Source organism: Myotis yumanensis, unplaced genomic scaffold, assembly GCF_028538775.1.
Source record: "Myotis yumanensis isolate MYYU_CA2020_CCGP unplaced genomic scaffold, mMyoYum1.0.hap1 SCAF_15, whole genome shotgun sequence".
NCBI lineage: Eukaryota > Metazoa > Chordata > Mammalia > Chiroptera > Vespertilionidae > Myotis > Myotis yumanensis.
Window position 1 is genome coordinate 54226889 of NW_027223766.1, and position 16673 is coordinate 54243561.

General features: G+C 62.2%; 1 protein-coding gene across 1 annotated transcript; it reads left to right on the top strand.

The window, feature by feature from the left end:
• The first annotated feature begins 262 nt into the window (after positions 1–262).
• Positions 263–16494, top strand: PPP1R16A (protein phosphatase 1 regulatory subunit 16A). Its single transcript, XM_070392601.1, has 11 exons — positions 263–353; positions 11071–12088; positions 13204–13274; positions 13366–13511; positions 14533–14636; positions 14705–14829; positions 14909–15034; positions 15118–15193; positions 15268–15397; positions 15537–15702; positions 15891–16494. The coding sequence occupies exons 2-11, from the start codon at positions 11830–11832 to the stop codon at positions 16263–16265; spliced, it is 1578 nt and encodes a 525-aa protein (XP_070248702.1). The 5' UTR covers positions 263–353; positions 11071–11829; the 3' UTR covers positions 16266–16494.
• The last annotated feature ends 179 nt before the right edge of the window (positions 16495–16673 follow it).

Sequence of the window (16673 nt, forward strand, 5' to 3'; positions counted from 1 at the left end):
CGCGGGACGCCTCGGCCTTGTCGGCTGAGCTCCGACCCTTCCTTAAAGCCCAGCCTCAGGGATGGCCGCCTCCCGACAGCCTCCGCCTCCTCGCCCTCCCGCCCCACGCGGGCCCACCCACCCCGAGGACGCCTGGGCCGCAGAGATTCTCCCGCGGCTCAGGGCAGGCCCCGCCCCCAGGACAGGCCCCGCCCCCGGCTCCATGGCCCGGGCTTCCGGCTCTGGGCCGCGCGGCCGGAAGTGTAGCGTTGCCATGGCGAGGGCCCGGCGCCGGGCCCGCCCCTGCGGCGCCTGGAAGAGCGCGGGGCTGACTGACCGGTGGGCCGGATCCGATCGATTGAGCGCGGCGGAAGGTGAGGCTCGGACTTCCGGGGCCTGCGGTGTGAGGAAGCCGGGCCCCCCCTGGGAGAGAGGAGGCCAGGCCCCCGGGAGAGAGGAGGCCGGGCCCCCCCCCGGGAGAGAGGAGGCCGGGCCCCCCCCCCGGGAGAGAGGAGGACGGGCCCTCCCCCCCCCCGGGAGAGAGGAGGCCGGGCCCCCGGGAGACAGGAGGCCGGGCTCCCCCGGGAGACAGGAGGCCAGCCTGGGGAAGGTGGGAGGCCAGGAGAGAGGAGGCCGGGCCCCCGGGAGACAGGAGGCCGGGCTCCCCCGGGAGACAGGAGGCCGGGCCCCCGGGAGACAGGAGGCCAGCCTGGGGAAGGTGGGAGGCCAGGAGAGAGGAGGCTGGGCCCCCGGGAGACAGGAGGCCGGGCTCCCCCGGGAGACAGGAGGCCGGGCCCCCGGGAGACAGGAGGCCAGCCTGGGGAAGGTGGGAGGCCAGGAGAGAGGAGGCCTGATGGAGGCTGCGCTGAGCTGAGAGGAAGAGGAAGATCAGATCAGGTTGGGAGGGAGGAGGCAGGGCCCAGATGGGCCTCAGGGAATCCCAGGTCTGGGCAGCACACAGGCCCCACTGGGTGCTGGTGGGGGAGGCCCAGGGTCGGGTGCTGAGGGTCAGGAGCAGCTTGGAGAAGCGACGCCCCGAAGGCCCCAGAATGGCTCTTCATGTGTTACCGACACGGGGGACGTTCTCATTCTTGCAACCTGTTGTCAGCACTGGGATCACCTCCATTTCAGCCCGGGCACTGCGGCCGCAGGGAGTGACTCACCCAGGCTTGGCGTGGGCTTTGGCGTTAGGCCCGGGGACCAACTGGGGCCTCTCGGAGCAAGTTCCTTAAACTTTCCGGGGCTCGAGTGACCTCACTTAGAGTGTGGGGGTCCCGGGCTCCGCCTCACAGGTTGGGGTCAAGTTGAGACGTTCTAATGTGTGGACAGCCTGGCCCCATGCTGCGCAGGAGGTACCCCCGGGGCCTGCGAGGGAGTACCATGGGCGGTGTGGACCCCTTGCCGTCCTGGAGCAGAGGCTGCCGGGACTGGGGGTTAATTTCCGTGGCTGCGGAGAGGAGGTATGCATGGAGTCCTTCCAGAGAAAGGGGGGCCCTCCCCAAGTCTCTGTGTCTACCAGCAGCTTGCTCACTGTGTGCCGTTTTGGAATCTGAGTCTCAGGTGAACCTCCGGTGACCAGCATACCGTAGCTGCCGAAGAGTGCCCCACCCCAGCCCCAGCCACAGTCCACCATTAGCAAAGCAGGGCATCTGAGTGGAAGTCCAGGCTCTTCCCTCACCTCCTGCCTCTCTCAAAACCTCCTCCTGAAGAGCCCTGACAGGGCATTTCCATCCATTCCTTCATCCAAACAGCTGGGTGCAGCCACTGCCCCCCCCCCCCCCCCCCACGACCTTGGCTCTGCCTCAGCTCATTGCCTTCACCCTTTGTACCTTAGCCAGGTGAGTGATTGGTTCTTGTGCTCACCTGAATCCTCCCTCCTCTGCTCTGGCCCCTTCCCACCACCTTTCCACCATGCAGAAGCTCTGCGTGCTCCCCCACCCCTTCCAGCTCTGGGCCGTGGGCAGGACCTCCCTAGCCCCCGGCGGAGAAGGGGCAGAGAGGTGCAGGGCAGTCTGCTTCCACAGGTGCCCAGGGGGAGGGTGCCATGAGGAGGAGCGCGTGCTTGGTGGTTCTGAGAGATGTGCCGCCTGGGAAACACGCCGCCATCCGGGGGTAGAGCCCCGGCAGCCAGTGCATTGCTTTCTCCTGTCGATTCCGTCTCCCTCGTAGAGTTTCACAGGAACAAACTCACACACAAACCCTTGGTGTCGGACTCCTTCCCCTGCGGGACGTTGGGAAAGCCAGGGGGTTGCCTGTGTGGGTAGTTGATTTCTGTTTTGCTGAGGGGGTATTCCATGGTGCAGGTAACAGCCATTTCTTTTTTTAAAAAAATAAATTGTCCTATAGTAACATTTATTCACTTATTTTTTATTGATTTTCAGAGAGAGGAAGGGAGAGGGAAAGAGATAGAAACATCAATGATGAGAGGATTATCGACTGGCTGCCTCCAGCACACTCCCTACTGGGTATCGAGCCCACAACCTGGGCACATGCCCTGACCGGGAATTGAACTGTGACCTCCTGGTTCATGGGTTGACGTTCAGCCACCGAGCCACGCCCGCCGGGCAGGTGTACACACACCAGGGTTCGGCTGCTGTGCTTACGAGTCTGTGTGGACATGAGGTTTATTTCTCTTGGTGTGAAATGATAGAAAGGAGGGGTTAAGGTGTGTGGTTAACTTTATAAGAAAGTGCCGAACTATTGTCCAAAATGGCTTCACATTCATTTCACATCCGCACGCGCTCCATGTTCTCTTTACGTCAGTGCTGCCATCCTTTTAAAAGTCCAGCCCTTTGCATAGGTGTGTGGGGCTCATGGTGGATTAGTTGGCATTTCCTAGGGATGGTGTTGAGCATCTTCTTCCTGCGCCTGCTTTGCTGGCCATTTGTATTTCTTCTTTTGTGGGTGTCTGTTCAGATCTTTTGCCCTTAAAACAATGGGCTGTTTGCCCTGGCTGGTGTGGCTCGGTTGGCTGAGTGTCGTTCCGTGCACCGAGGGCTCACTGGTTGGGTTCCTGGTCGGGGGCATTTGGGAGGCGGCTGATCAATGTTGCTCTCTCTCTCCCTCTTCCTCTCTCTCTTCCTCTAAAATCAATAAAACTTTTTCAAAAAATGGGCTGCTTGTCTTACCCAGTTTTGAGCGTTCTTTGTATCTTTGGGATGCCAGGCTGGCCGGCCTGGGAATTGTGTGCCAGCGTCTTGAACAGTAGACGCTTGGAATTTCGATGAAGTCCAGTTTGTCAGTTTCTCCTTCATTGTCTGTGCTTCCTCTCACGGTGCTCGTGGAGGCCAAGGGCCATTGTTTCCACGTGGACATCTGGTTGTCCTGACACCCCTTTTTGAAGACCATCCTCTCGCCATCGTATTACCTACCACCTCGTTGGAAACCGGTTGATGTACAGGAGTGGGTCCATGTCTAGATTCTCTGCTTTTGCCGGGACTTGTGCTGCTATCCCACAGGTTTGACTGTGGCAGCTTCATAAGTCTTGAGATCAAGAACTGTAAATTCTCCAACTTGGTGACTGTTTTTCACATCATCTTGGCTCTTCGAGATATTATGCAGTTCCTTATACATTTAGAATTAGCTTGTGATTTCCCACAAAAAAAGCTTATTGGGATTTTGACTGGGATTGAATTAACCCTATAGCTGTATTTGGGGTGAATTGACATTTAACAGTATAGAATATGGTGCATCTCCATTTATTTAGGTATCTGTACTAATTGTCTATTGCCTTTTAACAAATAATCTTAAAACAGAACGGTTTAAGCAATAAACATGACCTCAGAGTTTCTGGTGGGTAAGGAGTTGACGATCGTCTTAGCTGGGTGGCTCCTGGCCTCATGCGGTTGCAGTTGGGGTTGTCCTCCAGGTCTGCTTGCCGTGTGTGTGTGTGTGTGTGTGTGTGTGTGTGTCAGAGTATTCCATGCTTGTGATACTGATTTTGTAAATGATATTTAAAGTTATGCATTTTCCAAATACAGAGACATGCAGCTGATTTTGACATTGAACTTGTGTCCTACAACCTTGCTATTTATTTGAGTGACCCTCCTATAGATTCCTAAGAATATCCTGCAGGTCTCCCACACGCCTTCTGTCTAAGCATGTTGCATATTCCTCTCAGTCTGCCCGCTTTCTGCTTCTGGCCTCAGTGCCTGGCTGGGCCCTCCACGGGGCTCTTAACCCCTCCAGCCTCCCAGGGCTGGCCTCTGGCAGGGCATTCTGACACTGTGCCAGGCAAGGGTTACATGACAGTTGATCCCTCCTATTCTGCTGCTGGAGCCATCCTGGTGGTTCCCTCTGCCAAGGAGGCCAGGCCTGGGAGGCCACTGGTGCCTTTAGTCTTGGAGTGCGCTGCCCACTGTGTGGCCCAGTGCCACCTGGAGCCTCAGGGAGCTGAGCACCTCTGTTCTGTGAACGAAAGGCTGTGTCCCGGTTGGTCAGCTGCCCTGGGATGTCCTTGCTAGCCATGGCCCAGAGCAGGTCCCCTGGGGGCCCGGCACGTTTCTGTGGGGGACAGTGCCTGGAGCAGGGTGGCGGTGGGCAGTCGTGCTGGGCCTTCCCTGGTGGTGCTGGGTCGCTGTCTGGTGGGCGTGGCCTGGTATGTGTCAGGTTTCATGTGCGCTTCCCTGATGACTAAGGACTGGGCACCTTTCTGCGTGTTTGCTGATGTGAAGTGGCTGCTGAGTGAAGTCTTTGGCCCACTTCCTGTTTGGGGGAGAGTTGCCAATATTATTTCCTACTTGGTGGCTTGCTTTTCACTCCTTTTATTTTTAAATGTTATTTTGAGATCATTGTAGGTGTACGTGCATAGTTGTAAGAAATCATTCAGAGAGACCCCTCCTCACGTCCTGGCCCCCCAAAGGCACATACCTGCGCTGCCGCCCTCGCCCGGGACACGGACCCTTACAGGCCTACCAGCATTGCGTGTGTCGTGTGTGAGTGTGCGAATGTGTGCTTAGCTCTGTGCCGCCCGTCACACGTGTCACACGTGTAGGTCTGTGTCACCACCCAGGGCCCTGTGAGCCCGTGCAGCCTCCCCTTCCTCAGCTCCGCCCCACACCCGGGATCGGCCTCCGGGGAGTGCCTTTGACTGCACCCGCAGGCGTGACTGTTGGGCCGTGCTGGTGCCCTCCTGCCCCTGAGCTGGGCACACCTGGTCTTGGTGGGTTCTGTGAAGGGACAACTCTTTCCAGTTTGGGGCAATTATGAATCAAGTCGCTATGAAATCCACGTACAGGTTTTTGTGTGAACTTAAATTTTCATTTCTCCGGGATAAGTGCCCAAAAGCACAGCTGCTCGGTCATGCAGTGAGCACATGTTGAGTTTTTTTTAAGAAACTGCCCAACTTTTCCAGCGTGGCTGCACCCCCAGCAGTGGGAGACCCTGGCTCCCGCGTGCCGTTCCCGGGTGTGGGTGGGCTCCCAATGGCCACCATCTGCGTCTCCTTGAGGGTGAAGCCGGCAGGGCCCTCTCGCCTTGTGTCCTGGTCGGTGGAGTGTCTGGTCCCGCCTTGTGCCCACTTTCTAGCTGGAATGTTGGGTTTTCCCTGCCGAGCTTTGGGAGTCCTCTGTGGGGTCTGTGGCTTGAATTTGTCCTCCAGCCTCTGCACAGGGTCTTGGGCAGAGCAGAGGCTTTAATTGTGTTGAGTCCAGTCCGGTGGGTCCTGTGCCAGCTCTGGGGCCGCCTCTGTCCGGTGCAGGCTTCCCCTCGGGCACACTGTGAGGCACAGCCTCGTCCCTGTGAGCTGTGGACCGTGTGTGCCTTCGTCGGGAAGACTGCCTTCCTGCTGCCCCGGTCAGAGCCGCTGTCCGCACCGGGAGCGCTGGCCCGAGTCCCTGCACCCCAGCCCGGGCCTCAGGCCTTGCTAATCTTTATGAGGAACCTCGATATCCACACGGATAAGCATTTGAAACTTGTTCCTTTTAGCATTGTCCCGACGATTCTTGTCCTTTTGCATTTCATACACAATGGAGACTTAGTTTGGAGAGAGAATTGTGTGGGAAAATTAGAGTTTGCAGGACAACTACGGGGATTTTGACTGATTGCGTGGAGTCTGAGGTGAGTTTGGGGGAAATGACATCTTTCCAGTCTGAGTCTGACCCGTCAGCAGTGCATCCTGCGTGGTTTTCCACGGAGGCTCAGGTGCCTTTTGTTGCCGTTCCTCCGAGACAGGCGAGGTGAGCAGGTGAGCAGAAGAAACGGGCTCAGGACACAGTTACAGGGCAAAGGCAGGGCCCTTGGCGCTTGAGGGGGAGAGAGGGAGGAGGAAGGTAGAGGCGATGGGCTTGCAGCAGAGGAGGGAGGAGAAGGGGGTGAGCGCCCTGGGGAGCGCTCAGCCGGTTTGTGGTGTTTGCACAGTGCAGGCATTTTGAAAAATGGAGTGTAATCGGATTAATCCGTTTTCTTTTAGGTTCCTGGGTTTTGTGTCAGGTTCAGAAAGGCTATCCCTTTGTTTGTCTCCCTCCTGCCTGTGGTTTTATTGTTTCTCCCACTGGGTCTGATGTGACCACGAGAAGAGGGGCCCTGCTCTGTGTCCCGGGGCTCCCTGCCACCTGCTCCCCCCTCCCCACTGCTCCCCCCTCCCCACCGTCCCTGCAGCAGCCACCTGGTCTTCTCCTCTCTGCCCCCTCACCTGGACACGCCCCCAGCCCCACCCCCTTCTCAGGGCCCTCCTTCCTCCCCACCTGCCCCTGGTTACTCTTGTCCTCTGTCCACTCCCTGCTGGTGAGTGTACAGGGGTCAGCGTCTCCGTGAGGCCCCCGCCCGGGTCTGATCACATCACTCATTTGTCTGAAAGCCTCTGGCTCCTGCGGCTGGTTGGGCAGAGGCCAGCTTCTTGGCCGGGACAAAAGGTGGCGTGTCCACTACAGCCCTGCCCCGCCCGCCCGCCTGGTCCCCAGCAGGTGTGCACACCTGCCCTCCCCAAGCAGAGCGTGTCAAGCTGTTTTGAAGTTTACCTTCAGGTCTCAAAGTCACACAACAGAAATGACCCAAAGTGCAACCACCCAGCTGCCCCCACCCACCCGAGACCCGTCAGTCATCTCGTGTTTCTCACATGGATGCAAACCTACGTTGCTTATTCCTTGTTTACATAAAAGGCAGCCTGTCACCCACAGATTTTACACCTTTCACGCGTGCACGGCTCCCTCCGGAGCCCAGCCCCTGCGGAGGCTGGCAGGTCATTTCCAGCGTTTTTGTCCTAAAGGTGGGAGTGCTGGGGGTTAGCATCTGGAACGTTGCAGAGCAGGCCTCTAGGCAGGTGAGTGTGCCCATAGGATGTCCGTGGTGAGGGTGCCCACGGAGCACCCGATTGGCTCTTCCACGGTCTCCCCGCCGGTTCAAAAAGCCACTGCCACACTGCCCTTGCCGTTCACACTTCCTCAGCCCACCTGCCAGCCCCCAGCTCCCCACTGCCGCTCCCAGCCTGCTGCAGGGCCCTTCTCCTCACAGGGATCTAGAGGCAGAGGCCCCTGGATGGCCACCCCGTGACCTCTGCCTGCCTGAGGTCCCCGTCCCCACCCCCAGAGCAGAGCCCGGTGGAGCAGGGCCGTGAGGAGAGCTGTCGGGGGACTGGATCCCGCGCGCTGGTCGCTTCTTCATGGCCTCGTGCGGCATTCCTCACGTTTCAGAGTCTCCGGGCACCTGCTCCCCCTCTGGGTGGAGTGAGCCATGGGGCACCTGGGTCTGAGGGGTCTGCTGCCCAGCCACATGGCTCTGCCTGCGTTGCCACCAGCCTTCCCACACCACCGAAGGCCCCCCTTCCAGGTGCCGGCACTCGCTGAGCCCTCCACAAGCGTGTCCTCTTGTGGAAGAGACAGGCCAGGACCCCAGACAGGGCCTGGGCATATGGCCTTCACCGCCTGGAAGTGGGGCCCTTGTGCTTGTTGGGGGTGGGGGGCGTTCTGCAGGATCGCAGTGTCTGGGAGAGCCACGTGCGGGTGGGGCAGTGAGCCTGGGTAGGGCTGGGGGCCTAATGAACTAAGGGTGTCCCTGAGGCCTTGCTGTGTGGGCCCCTCGCTGCCCAGGAGTCTTGCAGGCAGCCCTGCCTCTCGCCCTCTCTGCTCCTGGGCCAGGGCAGTGTCCGCTCTGGAGTCGGGGGAGGGTGGCACTGTCCTGCGCCACAACTTCGGTGACCTCATCTACCTTGTCTGTGTTTCTGCAGAATGACAACACTTTACTTAGAGTCGAGGCATCTATGGAACTTTCCCTTCTGGCTATTATAAATAATACCACAAATAAAACCAGCTCTTTTGATTGGCAGCTATGGGAGCCACTCCAACAGCCCAAATAGGGCAGACGTGAAGCCCCCAGAACCAGGGGAAGTGGGCAGGGGCCAGGCCTTGCAGCTGGGGCTGCCCTGCCCCCAGCATCGCTGAGATCTCCCCTCTCCGGCCCCTCCCCGACTCTGGCTCTTGTCGCCCTGTTCCTCGCTCCGCCTCTCGAGGTGCGAGGACGTGGGCAGGGAGGCAGGTGGGGCCGTGGCTCCATTTCCCTGTGGAAAGTGGGGGGTCATGACAGGGACTTGCTGGCTGTGGGTGTGGGGGCTGCTGAAACCCTCCTGGGCTGGGGTCGGGGACCAGGGCCTCCCGTCCAAAAGGCCAGGGGTCCCGGGGTGCTCTTGGCAGTCTTGGGGAGCCCAGGTTTTGGGGCCTCCCACCTCAGTCCACACTCCTGTGCAGCTCGCCTGGCACGGAGCTGAGAACTGGAAAAAGTGGCCCAGATTATCTCTGTTTGACATTCCAGGGAAGCTTGGGGGCGGATTTGTAGACAGAGGCGGGAGCTGCCCTGCCGAGCCCCCTCAGCCTGGGTGTGGAGTGTGGGCCGTTCCTGGGGAAACTCCTGAGCTGGTCTCGCCTTCCTGGCTCCGCTGAGGGGCCAGCCACCAGTTCCGGCAGCTGTTCTTGGGCTGTGTCTGCAAGAGGAGGCCGAGAGTGGCTCGGTGAGGGGCAGGGGGGCCAGGTCCTGGGAGGGGGTGCCCACTGCAGCAGGGCCCTGGAGTCACCTGGGCACCTTCTTTCTCTGAGGATGCCCCACGTCCCCCGGAGCCTGCTTTCGGGGGGCTTCCGGCAGAGGGAGGACCTGTGTGGGCGGCCCCAGGTGCTGGGCGGGCGGGGCCAGGTGTGCAGTGCAGCCAGCGCCCTTTCCTCCCACTGCGGCTGGAGGGGGCGTGGGGGGGGGGTCTCCGGATGTGCTCTGTGATGGGTTTGCAGGGACGGCCTTCATATGACAAAACCAAAGAGCATGTGTTCTGTGGGAAGCCAGCTGCGCCTCCAGGGGGTTTTCTGCAGGACGTGGGCATCAGAGTCTCTTTTCTCGTATAACATGGTGACATCTCTTCCATCTCATTACACTTAACAAAGTAAGGCAGTGGCTCTGATGTTGGCACCGTCTTGGAGAAGTCAAACTGGTGCAGGAGACGCTGGAGCCCACTCTGCTGGGAAGCTGGGGCGGACTTCCCTTGGCTGGAGGCTGCGGGCCAAGCAGAGGGCATGGAGCTCTGCCCTGTGTTCCTGGTCTCTTGGGGTCAGTTTCCCTGACAGGCCCAGAGGCTGATGGGAGAGGTGAAGGTCCCACCTTGCAGGGGGTGGGGAGAGGGGGGCACCTCAGCTCTTGGACAGACAGGGGGAGTGAGGGGAGCTGTAAGTGACCAGCAGAAAGGAGGGAAGAGGGTCCTGCAGGGGGGGGGGGTCGGGGGTCGGTGAGGCTCTGCTGTGCCTCAGGTGTGGTCTGGAGCTGGCAGGTCTCTGCAGCGCCTGCCCCCAGCTTGTCTCACTGTGAGAGGCTGTGTGCCCGAGGGCCAAGGCAGGACTGGGGGCTGGGACGGGGAGTCTGGGCAGCTTGCGTCTGCCCCTGGCCCCAAGAGTCTGCAGAGGTGGCAGCTGGCACAGGCTGCCAGAGCAGGGGTGCTGCTTGGACAGCTATTCCCTAATTCCATCCTCAAGACGCCGCCCAGGCCGGGCTCAGAGGCCAGAGCAGGTCAGACCTGGACAGGGAAGCTCCCAGGGACACTGGAGGTACTGAAGCAGGAAGAACCGGATCTCATTTGATTTGGCCCAGGACAGAAAGAAGGGGTTCTCACTGAGCACCCTAAATAGAAGTCTGGCCAGAGGAGGGGTCAGTATCCAGATGGCCACAGGCCTGGCCGAGTGAAAGGGGGACCTTCTGGATGAAATACAGCCAGGGCCTCCTGCGGCATGTCATGTGACCACACCCAGGGGCCACACAGGGGTACTGGGCAGGAAGGCCACCGTGGATTCTATGTGGCTGTGCCCCAGCCAAGCTGCCTGCCTAGTTAATAGACCCCAACCCAGAGGCCACTCCGCCCGCGTCCACATGATGGCTGAGGCATCGACTGGACTAGGCTAGGGGCCTGGGAGGAAGAGGCCTGGACGCGGGGCCTGGGGAGCCAGGGTGTTGGCCAGGACAGGCGGGGCCCTGTTTGGCCTCAGGCCCAGGAGGTAGGGCCTGCCCTTGGGGCAGTTCCTGGAGAGCCAAGGAGAAGGCCACCTTGCCTGGCCCAGCCTGGGGGCAGACAGGGCAGATGCTGTGGGACCAGGGCCAGAACCTGGAGCCTTGGGAAGCAGCAGAGAACAGCTCCTGAAGCAGTCCCTGGGCCCTGGAGGCAGCCTCCTGCTCCTGCCTCAGCCCTTTCTTAAAAAAAAAAAAAAAAAAAAAAGGTATGTATATATTTCAGAGAGGAAGGGAGAAGGAGAGAGATAGAAACATCAATGATGAGAGAATCATTGATTGTGTGCCTCCTACACACCCCTACTGGGGATCAAGCCCACAACCCAGGCATGTGTCCTGACCAGGAATCGAACCATGACCTCCTGGTTCATAGTTTGATGCTCAGCCATTGAGCGACACTGGCCGGGCCATTCTCAGCCTTTTTAAATACAGTCAGAGGGGGGCAGAGCAAGCTGTTGCCCCCCCCCCCCCCCCCCGCTCCAATCCCCCAACCGCCCGCAGCCAGGACTGTTGTCTAGCAGGGCCCTCTGTGGGCATGGGCTGGGCCTCCTCAGGGCAGGCCCTGGTCTCACCTGCTAGCTGCTGGGAGCCTCGCCAGCCTCCCTGCTTCCTCTTCCTCCTCAGGCTGGTGGAGCCGCTGCTGTCTGCTGCCGGATTGCCTGCCCAGGTTCCTCCACAGGGGCTGCCCTCCTGAAGACGGCTGCCTCACCCCGGGCACCATGTCTGGGACCCCAAGGCTCTAATCACACACCCTACCCTGGCTGCTCTGGCTGCTGAGCCCGCCTTCCGGCCACACCTCCTGGTTAGTGCCCATGCACTGACCCTGGGAAACAGACAGGAGGAAGCAGAGGACAGAGGAGGCCAGGCCATGGCTGCTCCCAGGCCCTATCCGGGCTCCTGAGGCTTGGGAGGAAAGGGGCTTCTAGGGCTCCCAGGGGCCTCTGCCCATTGTCCTGCCCGCCCTTCCCCTTTGGCGAGGCACCAGGAAGCTGCGCCTTTGTTACCTGGGCGATCAGCTACAGAACCTGGACTCAGGAAGACAGGTCCTTCTGCTCCCTAGGCTGTGCACCCTGACCCCAGGAGGGGGAGAGGGAGGCCCTGCCCTCGAACAGCCAAGCGGCCAGGGCTCCTGAGAGGTGGCTGCTGGCGTCGCCCACACGGCCCTTTCTGCCAGGGGCCTGTGCCCCTTGGGCTGCCTGAGCCTGGTCACGGAGTGGGATCTTCTGACCCAGCCTTGCCAGGGGCAGAGGGCACCGGGCCTTGAGGAGGGGATGCCCGCGAGGGTCCCAGTCCAGCCGGCTGCCCCGCCCCTCAGGCCCAGCCTGGCCCCCTTGTTTCCCTGTCTGGTGCCCCGAGCAACCCCACTGGCGGGAAGCCCCCGCCATGGCCGAGCACCTGGAGCTGCTGGCAGAGATGCCCGCGGTGAGCAGGATGAGCACGCAGGAGCGGCTGAAGCATGCCCAGAAGCGCCGTGCCCAGCAGGTGAAGATGTGGGCCCAGGCTGAGAAGGAGGCCCAGGGCAGAAAGGGCCACAGGGAGCGGCTGCGGAAGGAGGCGGCTGGCAGCAGGCTGCAGAAGCGGGTCCTCTTCTCGCCCAGTGTCACCCTTCTCGAGGCCGCTGCCCGAAATGACCTGGAAGAAGGTGAGTGTGGCTGACCCTAGGGTGGTGCCCGGCCTACAGCCCATCCCAGGCCCCCTGGCGTCATCCTCGTGAGACCTGCCGAGGACACAGCTGCATCTCACGGGGACCTGGGGTCCAGCCCAGCTGCCTCAGCTGTGGCTGCAGGTGAGGGTCAGCATGCAGGCTCCTGCTTCAGATGTGAGGCTCCTAGGAGCCTGGAGAGGTGTCCCGGGCGTGGCTGCAGTGGGCTGGGGCGGCCTAGTCTTCCTGCTAGGGACTGGTCTAGGGACCCTGGAGGAAAAGGCCCGGGGGCTGGACGGTGCTCAGGAGAGTCCTGTGGGGAGCAGGGCTTTGCCTTAGGAGATTCCTGGCCTAAGCTTTGGGCAGGCTCCCCGTCCCTCCCCCCACCTCCTTCCAGGATAGGGGCCTCTGCTGCAGAGCCTGGGGCGAGGAAGGCCCGCGGCTGGGGAGGGACAGGGCGCGGTGGGTGTGGCACAGGGCACAGGGCACTGTGGGAAAGAGGGTGCGTCCTTGTGCTGCCTACAAGCACCCCCAGGGAGGTCCAGGCCACAGAGAGGTCAAAGGTGACCTTGGCAAGAGCCTGGGCCCAAGGTGGGGCTGCTGAAGAGGAGTGAGGGCCGGGCCAGTTCTGCTCCTGGGGAGACCCTGGGGGGCAGGCCTGGCACCTCAGCCCACACTCCAGGCTGCAGCAGGGCTGGGAGCCCACAGGGGGGGAGGGTGGGGCAGGTACCAAGGATGGGCGTTTGTGGGGGCCAAGTGGTCTGTGGGGAAGGCTGGGGGGGAGACACGGGACATGGGGGGGTTGGAGGAGGGTGCCAACACCCAGGCCAGAGTCGGGTAGTCTGGAGCCCAGTGCAACCGTGCTCACACAGGACGGGGTGCATCTGGGAGTCTGAGGGGTGGAGTGCCAGGATTTGGGAAGGGTGGGTCCTGCTGGGGGCTGGAGGCAGAGACCTCCTGCACCTGTACCACCATCTTCCTCGTCCTTCTCTGCTCCCAGCCACAGCACAGCAGCCAGCCAGGTCACCTCAGGTGCAGGGCCTGCCCAGGACAGAGCCGGCCTGTGGCAGGATCTCCAGTCCTGCCCCCTGAGCACACCCCCCTCCTTCTTGCAGTCCGCCAGTTCCTTCAGAGCGGGGTCAGCCCGGACCTGGCCAACGAGGATGGTCTGACGGCCCTGCACCAGGTGAGCCCTGCAGGGGCTGGGAGGGCGGAGCTGGCTGGGGGCTGGGGTTGTGGAGGGGGCTGGCCTGGTGCTCAGGCTGCCTGGTTTACAGAGCTGCATCGACGACTTCCGGGAAATGGTGCAACAGCTGCTCGAGGCCGGTGCCACGGTCAACGCTCGCGACAGTGAGAGCTGGACCCCCCTGCACGCTGCGGCCACCTGCGGCCACCTGCACCTGGTGGAGCTGCTCATTGCCCGGTAGGGCCCCTGGGAGCAGGTGTGGCCAGAGTGGGCATCTGTGTCAGGGAGGGACCATGGCTGGGCAGCGGGCAGTTGGTCCTGAGACACAGCCCAGGCACCTCATCTGGAGGAAGTGTGCCCTTGCCTCTTGCTCCCATTGGCCTTTGCTTACTACCTGTGTCCTGGCGTGGAGAGCCGGGCGTGGGCAGAGGCCACACGCACTCTGGACAGGGTCGTCCGCCCGCCTGGCTGCTGACCTGGGTATATATATCCTGCCAAGTACTGTCAGGAATTCAGGGTGGGCCTTGACCTCCAGCACTGGCCTCCTGGCCTCCCCAGGCCCTGTACAGAGAAATGCCATCTGGTCAGTGATGAGGGTGAAACTGGCAAAGAGGGAGGGAGTACCTGGACCCAGGTGAGGCCTTTACCATGAGGAGTGAACGTGCCGATGGTCGGCTTCACCGGATCCAGTAGTCCCCCCTCCCCCGCGCACAGCTCCTCAACTCTGACCCCTCTAGTAGGATAGATGGTTAGGTGCTCAGACTGTCTGTGGAGCGTCCCAGGCATCGATGGTATGTGCGAGGGAGAGGAGCAATACTGAGCCCCTCTCCTCTCCACAGTGGGCACCCACCCGTGTCCCCCCTCTAGGCTCCCACGTGAGCTCTGCTCCCTGCAGCTCTGCAGGGCTGTCTTGGTGCCCAGGCTCTGCCCCTGGGGCCTCCAGAGTACCATCACCCACTCCTGGCAGGTGGGCCCAATGTGCACGTTCATGGGGGCTGATGGCTGCCAGTAACCGACAGACAGGAGGAGACTGCAGGGCTTGAGGACAGGAGCCAAGGCTGAGGGGCACCAACAGCCAGGGGCAGCCTCTCCCAGCAGCATCTGGGGCCTGGGCCTCATTGTCGGCCCCACGTGCCCAGGAGGCAGCCCTGGGCGGAGGCTTTGGGGGAGGAAGGACCTCTGAGTGAGGCCTGGGGGCCTCCCTTGTAGGGAGAAGGTGAGGGGCCTATGGCCAGCACCCTGTCCGTCTTCCCTGCAGTGGCGCTGACCTCTTGGCAGTCAACACCGATGGAAACATGCCCTACGACCTGTGTGAGGATGAGCAGACGCTGGACTGCCTGGAGACGGCCATGGCCAACCGGGGTGAGTGTGATCCCACCCGCTGCCGGGGTGGGGCCCGCGGTGCTGGCTCTGAGCCTGTTGCCCTGCAGGCATCACCCAGGACGGCATTGAGGGGGCCCGGGCCTTGCCGGAGCTGCACATGCTGGAGCATATCCGAGGCCTCCTGCGGACGGGGGCTGACCTGGACGCCCCTGGGGACCACGGGGCCACGCTGGTGAGGACTGGCGCGGGAACGCAAGGGGTGGAGGGTGCTGCGGGCGCGGCCAGGACTCAGGAGGGGTGGTTTGCCTTAGCTACACATCGCCGCCGCCAACGGGTTCAGCGAGGCAGCGGCCCTGCTGCTGGAGCACCGGGCCAGCCTGGGCGCCAAGGACCGTGACGGCTGGGAGCCGCTGCACGCTGCCGCCTACTGGGGCCAGGTGAGTGGGCTGGAGCAGTGGGCGGCCGGGCGCCGGTGGTCCCCCAGCTCTGGAGCTCAGCAGCCTGGTCCGCTGGCCCGCAGGTGCACCTGGTGGAGCTGCTGGTGGCACACGGTGCCGACCTCAATGGAAAGTCCCTGATGGAAGAGACGCCTCTTGGTGAGCTGGGACCCCCTCGAGGTGCATGTGAGCAGAGGGAGGGCGCCCTTGACCCTCTGCCCGCTTCTCCACAGACCTGTGCGGGGACGAGGAGGTGCGGGCCAAGCTGCTGGAGCTGAAGCACAAGCAGGACGCACTCCTGCGGGGCCAAGGTCGCCAGCGCTCTCTGCTGCGCCGCCGTACCTCCAGTGCTGGCAGCCGGGGGTGAGCACTCGCACCCCCCTCTCCCCCGCCCCCGCCCCTCTGGCCATGCCCAGGCCTTTGCCCCCACTGACGGCAGCAGCGGGCCACGGTGCCAGCTGGAGCTTGGGGCAGAGTCCAACCTCACCCTGCGCTCCCCTAGGAAGGTGGTGAGGCGGGTGAGTCTGACCCAGCGCACCAGCCTGTACCGCAAGGAGCATGCCCAGGAGGCCATTGTGTGGCAACAGCCACCTCCCACCAGCCCGGAGCCCCAAGAGGAGGATGAGGATGGCCAGACAGACACTGAGCTCAGGCCACCGCCCCCTGAGGTGAGCCCCTCCCCCTCACCGTGGAGCAGGCCTTGACCCAGGAGCCAGTGGATCAGTGACCCTGCACCATGACCAGCTGGTGCCCTACCCCCGTGCCTCCCCTTTACCACAAAGCAGTGTGCCCAGGACCCGAGGAGGCCAGACAGGGTCCCCCTGAGTGGCCTCTGGGGCCCACGCTCCCCTTACAGGAGGAGGACTCCGAAGTGTCTAGGCCACACAACGGCCGAGTTGGGGGCACCCCTGGACGGCACCTGTACTCCAAGCGGCTTGACCGGAGTGTCTCCTACCAGCTGAGCCCCCTGGAGAGCGTGGCCCCCGACAGCCTGGGCCACAGCCTGGGCCGCACCAAGGCCCACCACACCTTGGCAGAGCTCAAGCGCCAGCGAGCGGCTGCTAAGCTGCAGCGCGGGCCCGAGGCCCCCGGGCCTGGTCTGTCTGCGGACACAGAGGCCCCCCAGCCTGAGTGTGGCTCCAGGGCTGGTGGGGACCCGCCCCTGCTCAAGCTCACAGCCCCCTCGGAGGAGGCCCCCGTGGAGAAGAGGCCCTGCTGCCTGCTCATGTGAGGGGCTGGCGCTCAGGGTGCCCAGGCTCTGCTGCCAGGCCTAGTGGAGGCTGCCTCAGGCCTTTTGCAGGAGATCCCGACATGTGCCCTGTGGGCAGGCAGCCAGCCGGCCGGGACCCCGCCTCCTCAGGCAGGAATGGGCCTTGGCAGAAGCCATACCTGGGGGGCACCTGGCCACAGAGACCTTGTTTCATCCTGTGACTCTTGATAAAGAGCCCTCTGCCACCTGCCTTGTTGTGTCTCAGCTGGGCCACTGTCCCCATGGGAGCTGCTGTGCGCTGGGCCTGGGTGCACCGTCCCTGTGCGCAGTCATCGGACCTGTGGGTGCACGCTAGGGCTCGCTGGTGGTGGCCCAGCCCATGTGGGAGTGAGGCCCACAGATCCCGGGCAGGAAGCCTGGCCCTCACTG

What these genes read in the sequence shown, in the direction of transcription:
- PPP1R16A (XM_070392601.1), top strand. Translation starts at nt 11,830, where the DNA reads ATGGCCGAGCACCTGGAGCTGCTGGCAGAGATGCCCGCGGTGAGCAGG. An exon ending in TCCAGTGCTGGCAGCCGGGG is followed by an intron (nt 15,398 to 15,536) that starts GTGAGCACTCGC and finishes GCGCTCCCCTAG; the next exon opens with GAAGGTGGTGAGGCGGGTGA. An exon ending in TCAGGCCACCGCCCCCTGAG is followed by an intron (nt 15,703 to 15,890) that starts GTGAGCCCCTCC and finishes CTCCCCTTACAG; the next exon opens with GAGGAGGACTCCGAAGTGTC.